Below are 17,359 nucleotides of genomic sequence, written 5' to 3'. Positions count from 1 at the left end.
TGTTTATTTTACCTTTCAATCCATCGTTTGTTCTCGTATTTGTGCATTAATTAATACTATAATTTAATATGCAGTTACTTTGCATATAATGGATTCGGAAGTGTAAAACTAAAATATGTCGCATTTACAGGCGAACGTTTCTGAAGCTTTGCACTTCAGTACGTATAGTTTAATCAGTTTTCGTTTTGAACTTACTTAGTATAACATTCTCATTTGAAGTGAGGTCTTACGCCATTCTAAATTGAATCATCGAATTATCTCAACCTGTTCGTGGCCGATCGGCTACTGAATAAATGTCAAATTCATTTCGCTCACTGTGCGATGTGGCAGCTGATGAAAGCTGGCTGTTGACAAATCTATCACAGATGTCCCTGTGAGTCCACGGGTTTCTTCTTCTTTACATTGTTGTCACATTATAAAATCCCTATTATTACATTATAACGTTAGTAGTTAATCACACCAGGTAGAGGTAAAATATTTCATATTTCTTCATCTTTTTAACCGGCTTTCTTATTTACAATTCTATGCAAAGATAATATACCGAAAACAAGCGGATAACACACTTGGAACTTCCCGGTATCTGGTTGGTTGTAGTTGTTCTAACCTTGCCTGTAGCTTAATTAGATTTTACGTTTGGGAGGTTATTTCGTAAGTTTGACGAAAGGTAATCCTTTCTCAGATTATTATACTCTGCTTTACAATTTGCTGATGGAATGTTCTCGTCAGTTTGGTAGGAATCGTCACTGGAGGCAGTAAGGTTGATTTGAAAAAAAAGTGCTCAGATTTTATAAATGGCTGTAAAGGATATCCCATAATCAAGAGTACCGAACGTTTTGTTCGTTAACCTTGCAATTCAAGTCTTCAAGTATCATATGCGTTCAACACTGAAGTTCTTTTGTTGTAGTTCATCTTGCGCTGCTGTCTAGTTTGGAACCACCTCGTCACTGCGCTGGTAATCCAATCAGAGAGCACTGTCGATAACCATACTCGGCTGTTATCCGAGATGCCAGCCAGAAATTATTATGGGAGTTGTTAAAATGTTTAGGTACATGTAGTTCCATTAAGCGATTAGTTTACTGGACAGTTTTATCCCCTGTATTGGACAGTGACTATTGCAATTTTATTTCGACTTCGGTATTCTAATTCTATCGATGGTGCTCGAGCAAACTGTACTCAAAAATGGGCTTTTCTTTTACTTTTATTATTACACAAAATACTCATTATCATTTGCACGAAATACTTTAACGTCTAATCGGTTTTGACTTCTTTGAACTCTTCAAACGCGGATGATGCTTTGGCTGCGCCTTCCAAATGATCGCCATCATTGTCGAACCCATCAGTCTCGTCAGCGGAACCGCCACATGAGGTACAGACATCTCCGTCCTGCTCAAAAGCAGATACCATTTCATAGTCATCGTAACGAGGTGTGGCCTTTTCATTAAGTTCGTCCATGAGTTGCTCGAGTTTCTTGGCTTTGCGGACCTCATTCTCCTCGATAATAAAACATAGATGCTCCGTCAATTTCTCTTTTCGGTCCAATTTCTGGTGAAGAATCATTTTAGCCTCAATGAACTCCTTTTCAATCCGAACATAATTCTTTCTGCAATCAGTAAGGCCATAAACCATTATTTGTCATTCGTTGGACTCATTATTAATTGGCGAATTATTGAATATGAATAACTGCTGTTTAACAAAATATAGATAATAGCTCACCTAGAGAAATCAGCTAATTTTAGAGAGCCATGATGTCTTTATAGGCCAAAATAACAGCTTGACAAATCAGCTTTAAGTGTGGTTAAAGTTGCTTAACACATATCCAATTCTACCGCAATTCTATAAATAGATTGGATCAAATTAAAATTATTCTCAATGTAAACTTTATTAATTAAGCAATATTTAACACTTCTAGAGGCATCCTCCAAACGTACTCGGCTTTGTTGAAATCGATGCTTGCAGTTTCTATTTCTTTTCGAAGGATAGCAACGTCAGAGCTGAGAATAAGGTCCAGCCTGGCCAATTCCGCTTTAATCCTGCCCAATCGATGGACTTCAGCCGCAGTTCGCCGTTCTCGTTCCTGAACGGCCTGAGCAAGAAGCAGTTTTCGTTCACAATTTTCTTGTTCTATCCGTCGTTGATACTCCTCAAGTTCATACAGATCCGACGGCTTGCCAAAACTGAAAACACCCACAAGAGCTTGCAGGTTTAGAAGTAAGATTAGATGGATTCACGAAAACTAACGGGTTAGTCTATTAAACATCATATAATCAGAATAAGGACAAGCTATTGATACGCCCTAGGTGATGGTAGTTACTGAACAAGATCAGAGTAGTAACTTAATCGATTGAGTCATAAAGCAATAAACTCGCTTTTATGTTAGCCAATGTTACTCGGTAGCGGTTTCTTCCAGAAAAAGCGAATTTCTCCATCCTTAGTTCCAGTAGCGAACGAAAGCAGTGGTTGACGGTGAGAGATCTAAATCTAGCCTAAATAGGTGCTGCTCTGCCATTTAACTTTACAGTTGGACAATTTAGGTCGATTAGTTGGAACGGAATTGTCGCCTAGTTGAAACCGGCTTTACTCCCTGTCCGTTTTAGATTTCGTCTCTTTACCTACTTGCCTTTTGTTCTACGATTATCTGCACTCGACAAGCCTTTGTTACAACAGTGTCTCAAAGGGCTTATGTTGGGATCATTTTATTGTCGCTTCAAGTCGCACTGTGACCGCAAACATAGCTATCGCTAGATCAGTGCAGTACATCCTGTGCTGCTTTCAGCCTCAATGTTATGATGGATTATATGCGTGACAGGGTGTTTCTTCCCTTGCCATAGAGTAGTTTGATGAATTGAGACGAAGGCACTAAAAGTATGCCAGTTGAAGCCAGCCGACAAGTCGTAGAAAGAGCGATTAAGTGGTTAAAAGAGATAACGCCTGTCCAGGCGGCGTCAGACTACGCAAGTCAATGCTTAAAGTTACAAATACGCTAAAGTCAACAATTAGTTCAACGACATGCCCGACTGTAAAGTCCTAAAAACGAAAACATCTGCAGTCCATCTAGCGTATGTTTCAGTGCTTTTGCGTGCTGTGACAATTGCTGTGGGCGAAGCAGACACCGTAAGGAGTTTAAGCATCGTAAGCAGATGTTTCAATTCTGGTAGCGGCTGTAGCAATCGTGTCTTGCGTTCGATCGAAACACGTTGGAATTCGCTTTCCACAGTAACGATAAAGAAATTAAATTTGGATCTGATAGGGAAAAGTGCGACGATCTCTGGTATACTAGGCCAACAAAACAGCCCGTAACGTAGGTCGAGTGCTCAGGCGGTTGGCTTGGCTAAAGCCAAAGATTTATCAGCGTACATATTCTTAATGGATAGTAGGACAAATTGTATACAAAATATGTAGTCGGGTATATAACCACTCGCCTATTCGCTAGATATATTAGCACCATCCGATGGCATTCCAAGCGAGTCGATCCAGCTTAGGACATTTTCTTGCTTCAATAAATGAGTTATTTTAGATTTGCAATTAACTGTTCTATTGATTGCAAATTTGCACAGCACTACACAAATTGCTATAAAAAGGATGAAGAGTAAAGAATTAAAATAAATTCAGATAGGAAAATCAACTTTACCTTAAAGTTCAACCGGCCCACAGTGCAAGAAGCAGTCATCGGGAGCCATAAAGAATCAAGAAATGCACAATGGATATATTGTGGCGAAATGTGTCAAAGACGTACATAAAGCATTTCTGGGCATATTCACTGAAGGCTTTGAAAACTGAGATACGAAAAAAAAAAAACTATTTTAAAAAGTTTCTGCTACAATCTGTATTCATGCGGAAAGTATGGTCTTAGTTTATGTATATGTTAATCGGCTGCTCTCAATAATGCACAACATTGAAAATTCTACTCTCAAAAAGAGTGGTGAATTTTTATCGGATTCTGATGCAAAATTATTTTTGGTGAACGTTTATACGAATGTTTAAACTATATGGGCTAAAAAATAAAGTTCATGCAATCCGGATTAATGGGTCACCGCCCTTATGGTGCTACGCTAATAGATAAAGTTTTAGCCAATGCACCTCTTTTTTTCCCTGGCCTGCGGAATGATTTCGAAAACTTCGGGCTTCAGTACACTACTGCCGGCACCAATGCTTTCGTTTATTCTCACGGGACTTGTTGAGCCCTTATTCGGTATTCCGCTTGTACTAGATGCCTTGTAATGCACGTCTTGGTGGTCTTTCGCGTTGGCAGTCGAATCCCTTATTTGACGTCGCTCCTTGATCTCGTCATCGGCTAAACGTCGATTGAAGTTTTTCACCAAAGCGATCTTGGAGATGCCTTGCAGAACCTCCTGTGGGATGAGGTCTGGTGATGCCGAATTGCGTTCACATTGTTGGACAGGAAGCCCTGGTGGAGGCGAGGATGATTCAGGACTACTCATCGGAGGCGTTGGCGGACTAGGGCCCTGTAAGATGGACATATTGGAGACACCTGCATCATAACCATGCTGCAAAATTGGCAATAGAAATTAGGTTGCAGCCAGATCTCTATGCAACGCAAAATTTATAATTAGCAATTAAGGAAAAAAACTGGTTAAGTACACGAAATCCCGAAATAACGCAATTTATCGTAACATAATACCAGACGAGACGTAGGGCTTATCTGTTTGGAGATAAACCTTCTAGCAGATTTTCTTTAATTTGAATAGTTTATGAGCTTGTGCTTAGTTAGGTTTATGTCGAAAACAGCCTCTATGTACATACATGTATACGCTCGAACCATTTCGGTCTTATTCTGTTGTCTTAACTGCAATTGACAAAAATACTCATATCGGTGTTATTGTTACAATTAAAGCAGTTCGGTTTTTGGTCATTCGCGTTCGGTTTTTACCATTAGTCAGCGGGCCCTTCCTTTGCCCACGTCTATGTATTGCGTTCGATCAACATAAAGATGACATCAAGGCAGCTTTTCAAGTGGCATTTTCCGTTTTTTTACTGTTATCAGAAATTAAATAACCCAGTGCATTTTAGGGAGGGTCGACTTAACATTTGCCAAAATGCATTTCTCCACTTTTACTTCTTGTTGATAGTAGATCCGTGTTTGCTCAGCCTGATGCATGCAAAAGTTAATTATTGCTTTAAATATACGCCGAACAAAGCTGTTTCATTCAATATTTATAGAAAATAATAAAGCTAACATTAAAATTAGTATGCCTTTGAACAGTAAATTAGTCTCTGTAAAAATAAACGCGGTAACATTCATCAAGTGTTGAAGCCGCTGATGTCTCGAAAACTATGTGGATGGGCTGTGATAGCTTATATAAATGAGTTACCTGAACAAGAGCAGGGAGGCATGATGGCACAGGAAAAATAAATGCATATTACTTATGTTTGAACTGCTAATAATAACTCTATAGCTTTACGTCCACATCGCCGAAAGATATTTCCATCATATGAATCGCTCCCAACAAGTGGGTCTGTGCCTAGATTCGGACCTAAACTACAATGTGTTTTTAAAGTTAGCAGGCAAATACACTACCCACTAGGCTATCATGGCTTTCATACTTACATCACTATTCTATTTAGGTTCAACTTGTTACGAATGTTTACAGAGTGGAATCAGCCTGAGACTGTTGTGAGGTGTTGCGTCATTGTTAGCAATAAGGATGGCAATCGGCAAATCGCCTATTCTATTGCCATATGTGTATTTGATAGAGTTACCTTGTTAGTCTACCAATCCTGCATTGTATATAATTCTAGATTAAATGGCTAATGAACTGGAATGCGGAGGAGTATGTCGACACTTCTGTACCCTGCTAGTAAGCCTCATTTATTCGTTCCTGCTGTTCTGAGATGTCGGTCTCGAGTCAAATGTCGGCCTCCGCTGCACGAACAAAAATGTGGAGTTATTACGTGCAGTTGGTTATTCTGCCACTCGTTTTGGGTGTCAACAACATTTAATTTACTCAGAGCATTTTCACACGTCTATCTTCTTCTAGAAGCTTCTTTTTTGTCTCCAATGAACGTACTGCATTCAAGCATCCATTTGGCACTATAATTTTCGACAAGCAACAATTTTTACTCAGCAAGTTGGCGCAGGGGCGACTTAGGAATATCTCAGTATACTAAGTTTATAAAGCAAATTCGCTTTGTACAGTAAATTTACGATTTGTCAACAAACTTAATTGTTATTATTGATTATTTTATGCATTGATACCTGTTTCTATATTGCCACTGCACAACAAACCAATTAAACACACGTAGGTGTCACTACTACACGACCAGTGTTTTGAGCGCCCAACGAAATGCAAGAAGTGGCTCCGCCTGGTCAATGGAGATTAAACTATTAACCGCAGCTGACTCATTTTCTTTATTTTGTTTGCTTTTATTCACAGGTTTTACAACGGCCCAAAAGATTCAAAGTCTAACAAAAAAGAAACTACCAATGCCTAACGGCCACTGGAAAGACTACCATTGGCCTAGAAGGCGACTAACTAAGATTGCTAGCGATATTTCGAGCTTGAGTATACCGAGGCCTGGATGTGAGCGCGGCCAAGCCGAACTGGGTCAGGACAACGTTGTCAACTGACAGAAACCGACGACTCTATCCCAAAAATGGATCAACAGATCACGGTCAACCTTTTCTTTGACTTTGGCCCAATGGCCGGATTTTAGCAAATAAATAGTCCGTTGGCGCTTGGTTGCGATATACTCGTGAGTCCCGTTTCTTCGACTGCATATAGCGACGAAGACGCACAATGAATCCCCCATCTTATAGATCGGAAGGAAGTGTGAAAACTACAGGGAACGGACTGGATGAACTATTAGGCTAACGCTAATGATAAACCTCAAAGAAAATTTAAAAGTGGAGTCCCGTTAATACGAAGGCGCTGCTGTTTTGCTCTAGTGTTAGACTTCTACTTTGTGCGCCTCGATCAGACTGCGAAGTCAGAATCATTAATAGGCCAGATAATTCGTCGACGATTATCATCGGTTATATATTGGGAATTGGCGCAAACAGGCGGTCATGCTGCATTCTCCCAGTTCATCAGGACTATTTAATGTATCTTATATAACAAGGTTAATAATATGTTATTAGCTTTGTCGGTATACGTCGGATTTGCATCAAAGAAAGCGAAACGAAAAGAGAAGACAAAGTCTAGATATCTCCCTTAAATAACAAAAGTATCTCTTGGGCACCACTTTTTTATTTTCACCTTTGGCAAATGTTTACACACTGTTGATTCTTAGGAAGACAACAAGGCGAAACCAAAGAGCTCAAATGGTTGGATGCAGTATTGTATTTTCTTAGAAACAATACAAAGGAGGGCTTTTACAGACACTCTTAGTGTCTGTAGCAGAAAAGCGCTTGAAAAGAATATGGTCGCAGTTACGGATAATCATCTGTAAATATCTATGGTGCTCAAAAAGCTGGAAAAATACCTCGGCAATAACTATCAATTTTTTCACCTTTTGCATTATCCTCCAGCATATTTGTTTCCATTATTACTGCGGTAATTCAGCTCCTCTTCTTTTTGAAAAATAGACCATGCCAGCGTCCATAAAAGATACTGAAACCACCGTTAATCTTATTATCGGTCAATGGGGTTGAACACTGTAGCAGATAAAAGACCTACCCAAAACTAGAAGGAAACTTTCCTCAAGTTGTTTTCTAATTATTTCTATATTTTCGGGCTATTTCCTTTTCCAGAAATTAGTTGGACAAGAGGACGGAGTCACCGGCGACGGTAAAGACACGCTGATTAGAGATAGAGCTTAGCTAGAAATAGCAACCCCTGTGACAATTATATCCGAAACAGTTCTTTAGTGGGAATGACAGCAACAAAATATGCTAAAAAAATACTCTCGCATAAGGTCGACCCTTTCGCTTTATGCCGACATATTTGTCATGTAGAAAAATAGCATTGACAGATGCGTCTCAGCTTGCTGCAGAAGAACATGGGACCACCGTGACCGTTCCGGCTAATTATTATCTAATGAAGTTAACTAGCGTAATAATAAGAGGTTTTCGGCAGATGCATTACCCTTAAAGTCTTTCCTTTGGTCATGGACAAGAACTTGATCTTAATTTGTTTTCAGTGTTTTCAGCGCTCAAAGGTTCCCAACATGTTAAATCTATTCTGTACGCCCATGAAACCTTGCTTAAGTTAACGAAGCTTTTTGAAACGTGTTTCGTTGTGGTATTTTTACTCAGAGTAGTTCTTTGAAACTCGTGTTAACGTCAAAATCACTTTAATCGTTCTGTGCCCAACTAGGAAAATGGCGACAGACAGTAACGTAGTTGGTAATTAGCACTACAGGGTAACTCTCAAACTAAAGATGTCGGACAAAACGCATGGCGGTCTCAATTTAGCCACGACCTAAACCTCGAGGTCCTCTGAAAACAACCGGCAAGCCGTACTATGTGCTATAAAAAGCATATGTAAGTCACTTCAGTATATACAGAAAATATGCGTGTATCCTTCACCTCTGGTGGTTCCTATACCATGTGTCATGTAAGTTAAAAATTACATTACCGATGTAGGCAAATAGGAGAGAACAGTGAACCAGATCAAAAAGCGATTTGCTTTGATTACATTATATCCAGTCAAAGACGTTACCTTTACGTGGGCCTCGGAGGGAGTTTGATCTGTGTTCCTCTGCATCGTTATGAGCTGTGGTTTCGAAGCCCTGTTGGTGATTCTCTTTGGCGTATGGCCTGTGAAGAACAAAATTAATTTCGCGGTTAGAGAAAATTTCATCATCCGACAGGTCGCCCAGAGGATACGTACCTATTAAGTACTTCTCCTCTAAGCGAATTTTCTGGACTAAAGAAAACTTGAATTTCGTACAGTTATATTACGGTGCTGCTCAAATACAGTCATTTGCAAAAACAAATAGTTACTGATGAGATTTAAACAATCTCATCGGTAACTAATCAAGTAACTAACAGTGAATCGTGTAAAGGTCTATTGCCGTTAAAGCACTTAGATCAGTGACGATTCTACCAATATTTGACATTATGCGACGGGACTCCAGACTTATTTTACCCCAAAACGCTCAGACTTATTGAACTGATTGGTCATACCGGAAACGTACGTTCTGATGCACAATTTAAAATTGCAAACAAATAGATTTATTGTCTACATCAGCCAAACCGTAATGAAAGCTATGTTAAACATCAGCATAAAGAAAGGCCAGATAAAACATGTTTACATCATATTGCATTTAGCACATAATGTGCTATCATAATAGTGTTTCTCGTGTAGATGTGTAAATACCGAAGATAATCTTTGTGCAACAAACGTACCTATAGCCCGGATATAGTATGTATATATATATAGATATATACATAAACTGAATGGAGACTGACAATATACGGGTGTTCTTATACTCCGACCGAGTCAGCTACTATCTATTGTTTACGTTAGCTCTAGGTGACCTGATTGATCAAACGAAGTGAATACTTCAAACTAGACCTTACACCTTCGTTTTGCAATACCTTTCCAAACGGAGAACCCAGATTCATAGAACTGCAAGGCCGTGAACCGATCAAAGTAAAAAGCCGATAGTAGTCTCTTCGCAAAACGCTTTTTCTAAGCCAAGTTAACGTGTCCTAATCGACATCCTGATAGCCATACTATGTTCGAAAATAAGGACGAGAGTACGGAGTAGCTTTTTAATGCTGTGATTCTCCCTTTCGTTTGGAAGCCGATGCTACCAGTCCAGCAATCCCTTTGGTTTCGGTTGATTTTTCGCGACCTAACCCGTAAAATATGTGCTTTATTATATTTTACCCATCGGTGCCGGAGGAAAAAAATATTTACACGTACTTCATCAAAGTAGGTGTACACGATCTCTAGCGTACTATTCTCAGCTATGTTGGTCGCATGAGTATATATGCGACTAATATCATTTAGGGCTGCTGAACTATACTTATCGTCGATTCTAGACTGCATTGACGAGCACTCGGATCACCGTACGAATTTCGTAAAGGAAACAAAGCCTACCATACTAGTGACGTTATCTACAAAGGCTCCGAACTTCAGGCCGACTTATCGTTTAGGTCGTATATTAAGCTCACGAGCACTATGGGCAGAGTTTTGTAAGAGCTAAAAATGCCCTGGTAATCTTTTATCATCCAGTAATAAACGACGATACAGCTTATTTGCGAAAACACGCTACTTGACTCCTACGGTGGCGTCCAGCTTGAACGCGATGTGAGCATCCCCTGTGGGTACTTGTGCGCTTCCTATACGCTGATTGTTGCCTGTTTGCTTGCTCTCATTAGTTAAGTACTCGAATTTACTGCTTCAAAAGAATCCCAGTTTTGTTTGAAACCGCACTTCAATGTTCCATACACTCTCGTTATCTCATCAATATCAGTCATCCTGCCACGTTCCCGTGAGGATGCCGTGGTAGCGTGTTCACGCGTCACCTGCTAAGCTTAGCGCCAGCCTAGGCATAGCCCTTTCGTGCTGAGAGCCAATAGTTTGATGCAATACTGTATAAGCAGATAGAGAAACTTATTTTTAGTTATCCTGTCATTTAACCGGTGTCGCCGATATGTAAAGGGCCTATCTGCGTCTGTGTGGTCGAAAAGCAAGAACAAGGGCTTTACAATTACTAGATCTGGGCTTGTATAGCCACTCATATATTTATTATTAAGAAATTATTATAATAATAAGAATATTATTTTATCTATCCCAAATCTTTCATTGTGGCTCTTGACTGTTATCGCAGGTCATTTGCGTAAAGCATCTGAAAAGTCTCGAGTCAATACGCCTACAGAAGGCACTTAAAAATCGGTAATCTACTTGTCTATTCAACCTGGAATCATCCATATATATATATATATATATATATATATATATATATATATGCTATAAGTTAATTTCGATAAATATAGCTTAGTTGTGGTAGCATCCTTTGGTTTTTAACCAGGCTGCACTTATGTTATAGCAAAAGTCAAGTAACCGGCCAGGTCTCGTAGCACAACGCCACTCGTTTTAGTGTTGGCCGAACACACATTATGCTAGATTTTAAATTGCCGTTAGAACAGCTTTGCCATGTTTTTTTCACAGGTGAATTTGTTTCAAAGCTCACTTAATTATTTGTTCGTACAGCCCGAGCTTCCGTTTGCTAGCACATCACCTCGTTCAAATTTTACTAGGTCTTAATCACCAATTCACTAATTGGGGCAGCTAATGGAGCTTGTAAGCAGGCGGTAGCTTCGCCGCAACTGGCGGTCACCCATAGACACCCCAATCTATGCAAATTAACTGATGCGCTCTCCGTTCTCCTTCGCTGTATAGCTCAAACCCAGGCCAAAGAAATTCCATTTTGATTTCGATCATTATTTGGTACATACGCTATTAACATAGTGCCCCCGATCGAAAGGCCAATTCGTCGATCATATTTTTCTGAGAGGTCCGTCGACTTGACTATCGTAATACCGTTCAAATTCACTTGCGCCACATACTGAGCGTCATCGTCAAGCCAACTTGCAAGGTTAGCGTCCATGTCAAGCTATTGAATGTGCCTGGAAAATCATTTACCGCAATTATCGTCTTCGACGCTTCACCTTCCCGAACTTTCGACGTATTCGAGATCGTGGGCGGACACCATGATTGTTGAAATCCACATTTTACAGTCATTTCTAAGGATTTTTTTACATAGGGACAACGTGGCGTCAAAAAAAATGGATTACCAGTCGAAAATAAATGATCAATGCAAAGTCCCTCGACAACTCTGATATTGCCATTAGTTAGCTCTCTATCATCGTCGTCTTCTCCCACAGGATTAACACCATCTCGACGAAGCCGGTCTCTTTTTAGGGTCCTGGGTGGGCTCGTTGAGGCGGGAAGGACGGCCGGCACTTAGATTCGTCAATCCAATGTAATATTCTCGCACCGCTGTGCTGGTACGAATAGACAAGGGTAGTTGTTTTCGGTGTGGCGGCTTGCGAGTTTAGGGTAGAAAGAAGATTCGTCTCTGTGTGACCAGCTGATAGGGGCTTTAGGAGATCTACAAAGGTTTGGTATCAGAGGAGATATTTGGTACGTGATTTTAACCTCTGCTACAATAATTGCCCACCGTAAACGTGTCCCAAATTCTTCACTTACTAGCTACTTCGATTAATTCTTACAGGCTCGAAATGAACTCAGGCGGCATGCAGGCATCGGTTCGAACGTCAATTTAGCTGTACGTTTGAAGAAGCTTCAGATGCGTTCTCTTGTTATCTTTCACTCGAATGAATACAATATCTTTGATTCGAGCCTTTGATGGCCGTTGAAGTAGTCGACAGAGTGAAAAAAGACCCTACAAGGGAGATTGTGCGTTGTCTTTATCAAATATCAGTTGTACAATCGAGTTACACTATTGACCTACTGATTAGTCGTCAATCAAAACAAGCGTCCACTACGTTTGCACCTCGCTCGTCGCACGGCGACATCACTTACGCGGATTTCCTCGCGGTTTGCGCCTTTAAAGAACTCGTTCTCGGCATCATCTCCATCTCTCGTCCGCTACTAATGCATAATATTTCTATAAATGGAAGTATATGCGAAGAAATATTATAGCTGATTATACATGAATCTTAATTCAGTCCTAGAAATTTGTGGCTTGTTAGCTTATCTAGTTCAACGTACAAAATTTGCCGCTAAGACGTCGTTGTATATTAGTCTAGACGGTTAGTCCCATGCACAAAACGAAGTGTGTCCATGCTCGGGTTTGAAAACTTTATAGACGGACACGTTACCATTGCTCCATAAGAGTTATTGCCACTACAGAGCCACATGAATCCTGTTCCAGTCCGGCAAGGGTCAGATTTTGCCCAGCGACTATACAGCTGCGTATTGATATGGATTGTAAGGTAGTAAGAAGTCAATAAATCAAGGCTCATTTATGTCAGTATTGAAAGTATCGTCTGCATGGCAAACTGTTAAGGCATTCTTGCTACCTCTGCGATTCGGAGTTCTCGAAAGGCTGTATCTATTGTGCTGAACCAAATATCCGTTGGCGTCGGATCACGGCACTCAAGCAGACAGTGAGTGTATTATAGGCTATTATTATTAATTACGGGACAAATGGAATGTATGTTGTTTGTCTTTGGCTAGGAACAGCGTCACATCATTAATGGCGTCCAAGTTGCCAGCACTAGTTGTGTTGGCTATTGTTGCGTTCGAACAATTAAACCATTTATTATATAAATTCGGAACGTTACTACAGACAGAATATGGTACCCTATTCATTTTTTTTTTTAACAAACAGGATCTTTTAGGGTCTGCTGGGCCGTCTTTTCAAAGCCTTAAGCGCATCAGTGTTGTTGTAATCTGTGTAGGGGAAGTTCGCGCTGGAAGGCCTTCTGAAACGAATATTTGTCGCCTAGAATGTCCAAAGGATAAACGATTCCGCCACGAACACGGCATTCTAAAAAAATATTTTCATTCTAAAAGACTTAAACCTGGAAACAAGTGTACTGTGGCTTTTTCAGTGTGCCTGTGGATGTTACCAATACGCTCTGTTGAAAAGACCTACTATTCCACATGGCGTTTAACGATCAGCAATTTTCTTATCGCGGGTACTTAGAATACTTAGCTTTACGTAACTTATCCCGGGGCTTCCTCTTTGTCATTTAAATAATATTTTCAACATCTTGCCCATAATACCATAACTGATGCCCATGATGTTTTGGTACAGCACCGTTAAACAACGGGATTCCTGGGCCGTGGATGTAGCTTCCGCTTGTCGGCGTCGGGTTGTTTAGGACCTACCGATTTGTCCAACTTAAACCCAAGGTGCATTTACATCCATTTATGCAACCGGATTGAGATGAACTCACGAATGTCTAATATAATATTAAATTTTATCATTTTGTATCAGCCAGGTCTCCTGGCAGTACGAGCTGCCATGTATTGCAACTAGACGATGATTTTCGAACACCAATGAGAGTGCCGATCCGGCAGAAGTTAAGCGCAATTCCACGTTTCCCACAATTAAATAGTAACTATATATATATATATATAGAATTCTTGTTGAAAATCAAAAACTCTATTGGGCTGAATTAACAAAACTAATTGGCAATGATTCATATAAAACGTGGTCTCCTAAAGCTCGGCAAACGGTCAAGCAATCACTATGCAGTTCCCAATGGCTTACTGATCATGTTCACATAAAACCTTGTCAACTAGATGCTTTTTTATAAACATAAAAATGGCGACGTGTTCCATAAAAAAAAAAAAAACAGCAATCAGCATCGTTTCCCCCTATAAAGTGTTTTTGTTAAGAAAACATGACTACTTGATATTAGAGTGTGAGTCAATGGTGATTTTACGGAACAGCGTATTTTTAAGGGTTTTAAATGAAACATTTCGAAGGTGCACGCGATCGTATACGTCGTATACGATGGCAAACATCAGCATGTTACCATAGAGAAAGACTATCGCAATATGCTGTCAAGACCAGATATTAAGAACGCATTATGATGTCAACTATTTACCAATTGGTAGTGATGTTATGGTTGCTCTTGTGTTCAGCGGTTGAGGGGTGATGGCATCCGATGAGTTGATACGCGCGAGAGAGCTGCCCGCTGTTATAGCCATCGCATGGAACAAAGTATTGATTTTAGTGGCCGTCGACGTAGATTTTTATAAACCTCAAATATTCTTGCCAATATCCGGTGTGAGATAAACAAGCAGTTGTTTATTATCTTCCCTTTACTGTCGGGAAGAGTTCGTTCAAAGCATCCTTCACTTAACACAACTTTATCGATTTTCCAGCAAATCTCTCGATCTTCCGCAATTTGCTTAAGCGACGTACGTTTGATGCACAATCAACTTTAACTAATTGAACTCCCCCGTAAACTTCACCAAGCGCTTTAAACTTTTAGCCATTCCAATTGTACAAATGTATCCCGCCGTGCCGAAAACGGCAAGATAACCCGTTGCGTGTCCACGTTGCCTACTTCGCTCTTTCTGACTAGCCGATAGCATCAGTGGTCTTCCCTTGCCTTTGTTGGGGTCGTTGCTGGATTCAACGTACGATAAAAGCTAAACCAACGACAAACACTATCATAGATACCGCACTAGCTGGTAGAAACCGCTGCTAGAATAGCGGCGTTATAGGAGGTAAATGAGCAAGTTGCCACTTTAAGCTTTGTCGGTTCATCTACGAAAAAGCTTCAGTTCTGTGGCGGCCCGCAACGTTTGCGACTCTAATGCCAACGATCCCCGCGATCCCCAACGAGCCAGCATAAACGTTCGTTGTTGTGGAAACGCCAGCAGCGCAGTAGCGTCTACGGACACAGTCAGTCAACCGATTGGGCTAACGACAAGCGAGAAGGCACAAGGCAGTTCAATTGCAGCAGGAACTCGGCAACAGCGATTGCGGCAGCGAATGGAGTAACAGCGGTAGCTGCACTGGTAATAATGCCGGCTTCAGCAGCGCGGACGGTTGGTAGAGAGAAATAAGTAAACCCTGGGAAGCAGCGGAACACACACGCAGACGCACAAATCTGCTGCACCACGTGGTGCTGTGGCGCAGTTCGCGGTTTTGCGCAAGGGGGAAGAGGAATGTCTGAAAGCAGAAACAGAAGTAGACAAATAGATAGACGGACAAATAGACAGGGGGAGAGCGTTGGGGAGCCGATAAAAATGGAGGCCCCGCCAGACCACTCTTCTATCCTTGGCTCCATTTGCTGTGTTCTTACCTCACAATTATACTACTCATCGAGCAAGCAATTCCTGCTCTGTAGAATTTGCTGCAACGAACCGCCAACGTTAAAGGGATTTGCTACTGCTGCTGAGTTGGCTCCGCACATGCAGATTAGCCAGAGAACAGCCAGAGGGATTGCTGGTCCAGATAAGGTACCTAACTAGGACTGCGCTCCAGCACTATTTCGCCGTTGCAACATATACGATGGCAAGATTCGCTCACGTAATTTGGACTATTCTCATACGAGCCAGGCCACGGCTTTAGCAAATTCAGGCCAGCGACCCCACAGCGGTGCATCCACTAACTGGTACTGCCGTTCCACTGGGCACAGGGACCGACAGGGACGGCAGCGTTCCTTTTTCGATGACTCTTGTTGGTAGGCTGCCCGTTCTTCTCCCCGGACGCTCCGTCCGTCACCCGTTAAGAACGTCACCGACCGACGCTATAGACACTGCCATTTTCGCAGTGGATTGGACTACGCTTTCGTCGTCATGCGGTCGCTATCGTCGCGATCGGCCTCCTTGTCGTTGTCGGACACACAACAATAACACAGATGTACCAGCGTTGGCAAATGCGGAAGAAGCTATAGTGCTTCAGGTGACCGGCAGCGGAAGCAGCGACGATGGCAGTTTTAATACCAATGGGACTGGCATGTCTGACCTATGCACATCGACAAAAACACCCACAGGTTTACCTACTAACGACCACCTTTCGATCTTCAAGCGTGATTTAGAACCGCGAAAACCGCTCCGGAATGCTAATCTATTAAAATGAGCACTTCAATATTCTGTTCGGTTTTGATTTGCTAACCTCTACTGAATTGGCCTACCGAGGACGTCGATCGTGCTGCTGATACTGGTCATGAAAGAGATTATGATGATATCGGTAAGTCGAGACCAGATTTAAGTATGCAGATCGAATGAGGCCATTTCATATACCAGAATCACCGCGGAAATGACAAGGAAACTAAACTGAAGAACACGAGCCATAACGCTACTATTCTAATGCGGAGATGTGATGTTTACTGAAAAATTATGTATAGAGAACTGCAACGTTTACGTTCAGACACGCCGACGGTGTCCCATTGAAGCCTACGTCATTTTGCACAAAGCAATGGCAGACCTGATTAAAAAACCACTATATTTTCGATTAACTGACGAATTGCGCCGTGCCACATTTGACTAAATTACGTTCTGTAGGTTCAACTTGAGAGCTCGAAAAAAATAGAAATAATGGTTAATCTAGTAATATTTCTTTCTGATGTTTTTTTAAATAAATGTTTATTTTTTTCGCTCATTGATCGGCCCATTGACACCTGAGAATTTTTGGTCAATTTTTTGAAAATTACGGTCTTGGTAAGTCCCAGCCAAGTATTAGGGAAGTCGAGATATGGGCCAAGCTAGCATTTTTATGATCATATATAGGTTCGTCTTTCGCGAATGTAACGTGTATATACCAATATTTATGATGCAAATACTAATATACACACGGTCCTTCATGATTAAATGCCTTTCGAGCTCGACATAAATACAAGCCTTAGTACTGATGCTCGATCATCACGTCAGTAAGACCAGGAGTGCTTTTCGTTTCACAAATTCAGCGACATATTCATGCGCCAGTACTGCATTATCTATTTGGTACTTTTTGC

General features: G+C 41.0%; 1 protein-coding gene across 2 annotated transcripts; it reads right to left on the bottom strand.

The window, feature by feature from the left end:
- Nucleotides 1–1,180: 1,180 nt before the first annotated feature.
- On the bottom strand, nt 1,181–15,525 carry Gorab (Golgin, RAB6 interacting). Of its 2 annotated transcripts, none has more exons than XM_022801127.2 (5): nt 14,498–15,525; nt 8,619–8,716; nt 4,078–4,505; nt 1,929–2,174; nt 1,181–1,600 (listed from the first exon to the last, which is right to left on the bottom strand). In XM_022801127.2, exons 1-5 carry the CDS (start codon nt 14,598–14,600, stop codon nt 1,249–1,251), a joined length of 1,227 nt encoding a protein of 408 aa, XP_022656862.1. In that variant the 5' UTR covers nt 14,601–15,525; the 3' UTR covers nt 1,181–1,248. The 2 variants fall into 2 exon arrangements, with proteins under 2 accessions (XP_022656862.1, XP_022656863.1); XM_022801128.2 differs by having other exon boundaries at nt 4,078–4,463; nt 14,498–15,522.
- Between the last annotated feature and the right edge of the window lie 1,834 nt (nt 15,526–17,359).

Source organism: Varroa destructor, unplaced genomic scaffold (genome assembly GCF_002443255.2).
Source record: "Varroa destructor unplaced genomic scaffold, Vdes_3.0 BEIS01000004.1, whole genome shotgun sequence".
Classification (NCBI taxonomy): domain Eukaryota; kingdom Metazoa; phylum Arthropoda; class Arachnida; order Mesostigmata; family Varroidae; genus Varroa; species Varroa destructor.
Note: the sequence above shows the minus strand (reverse complement) of the source record. Positions and strands in the feature narration are given on the sequence as shown.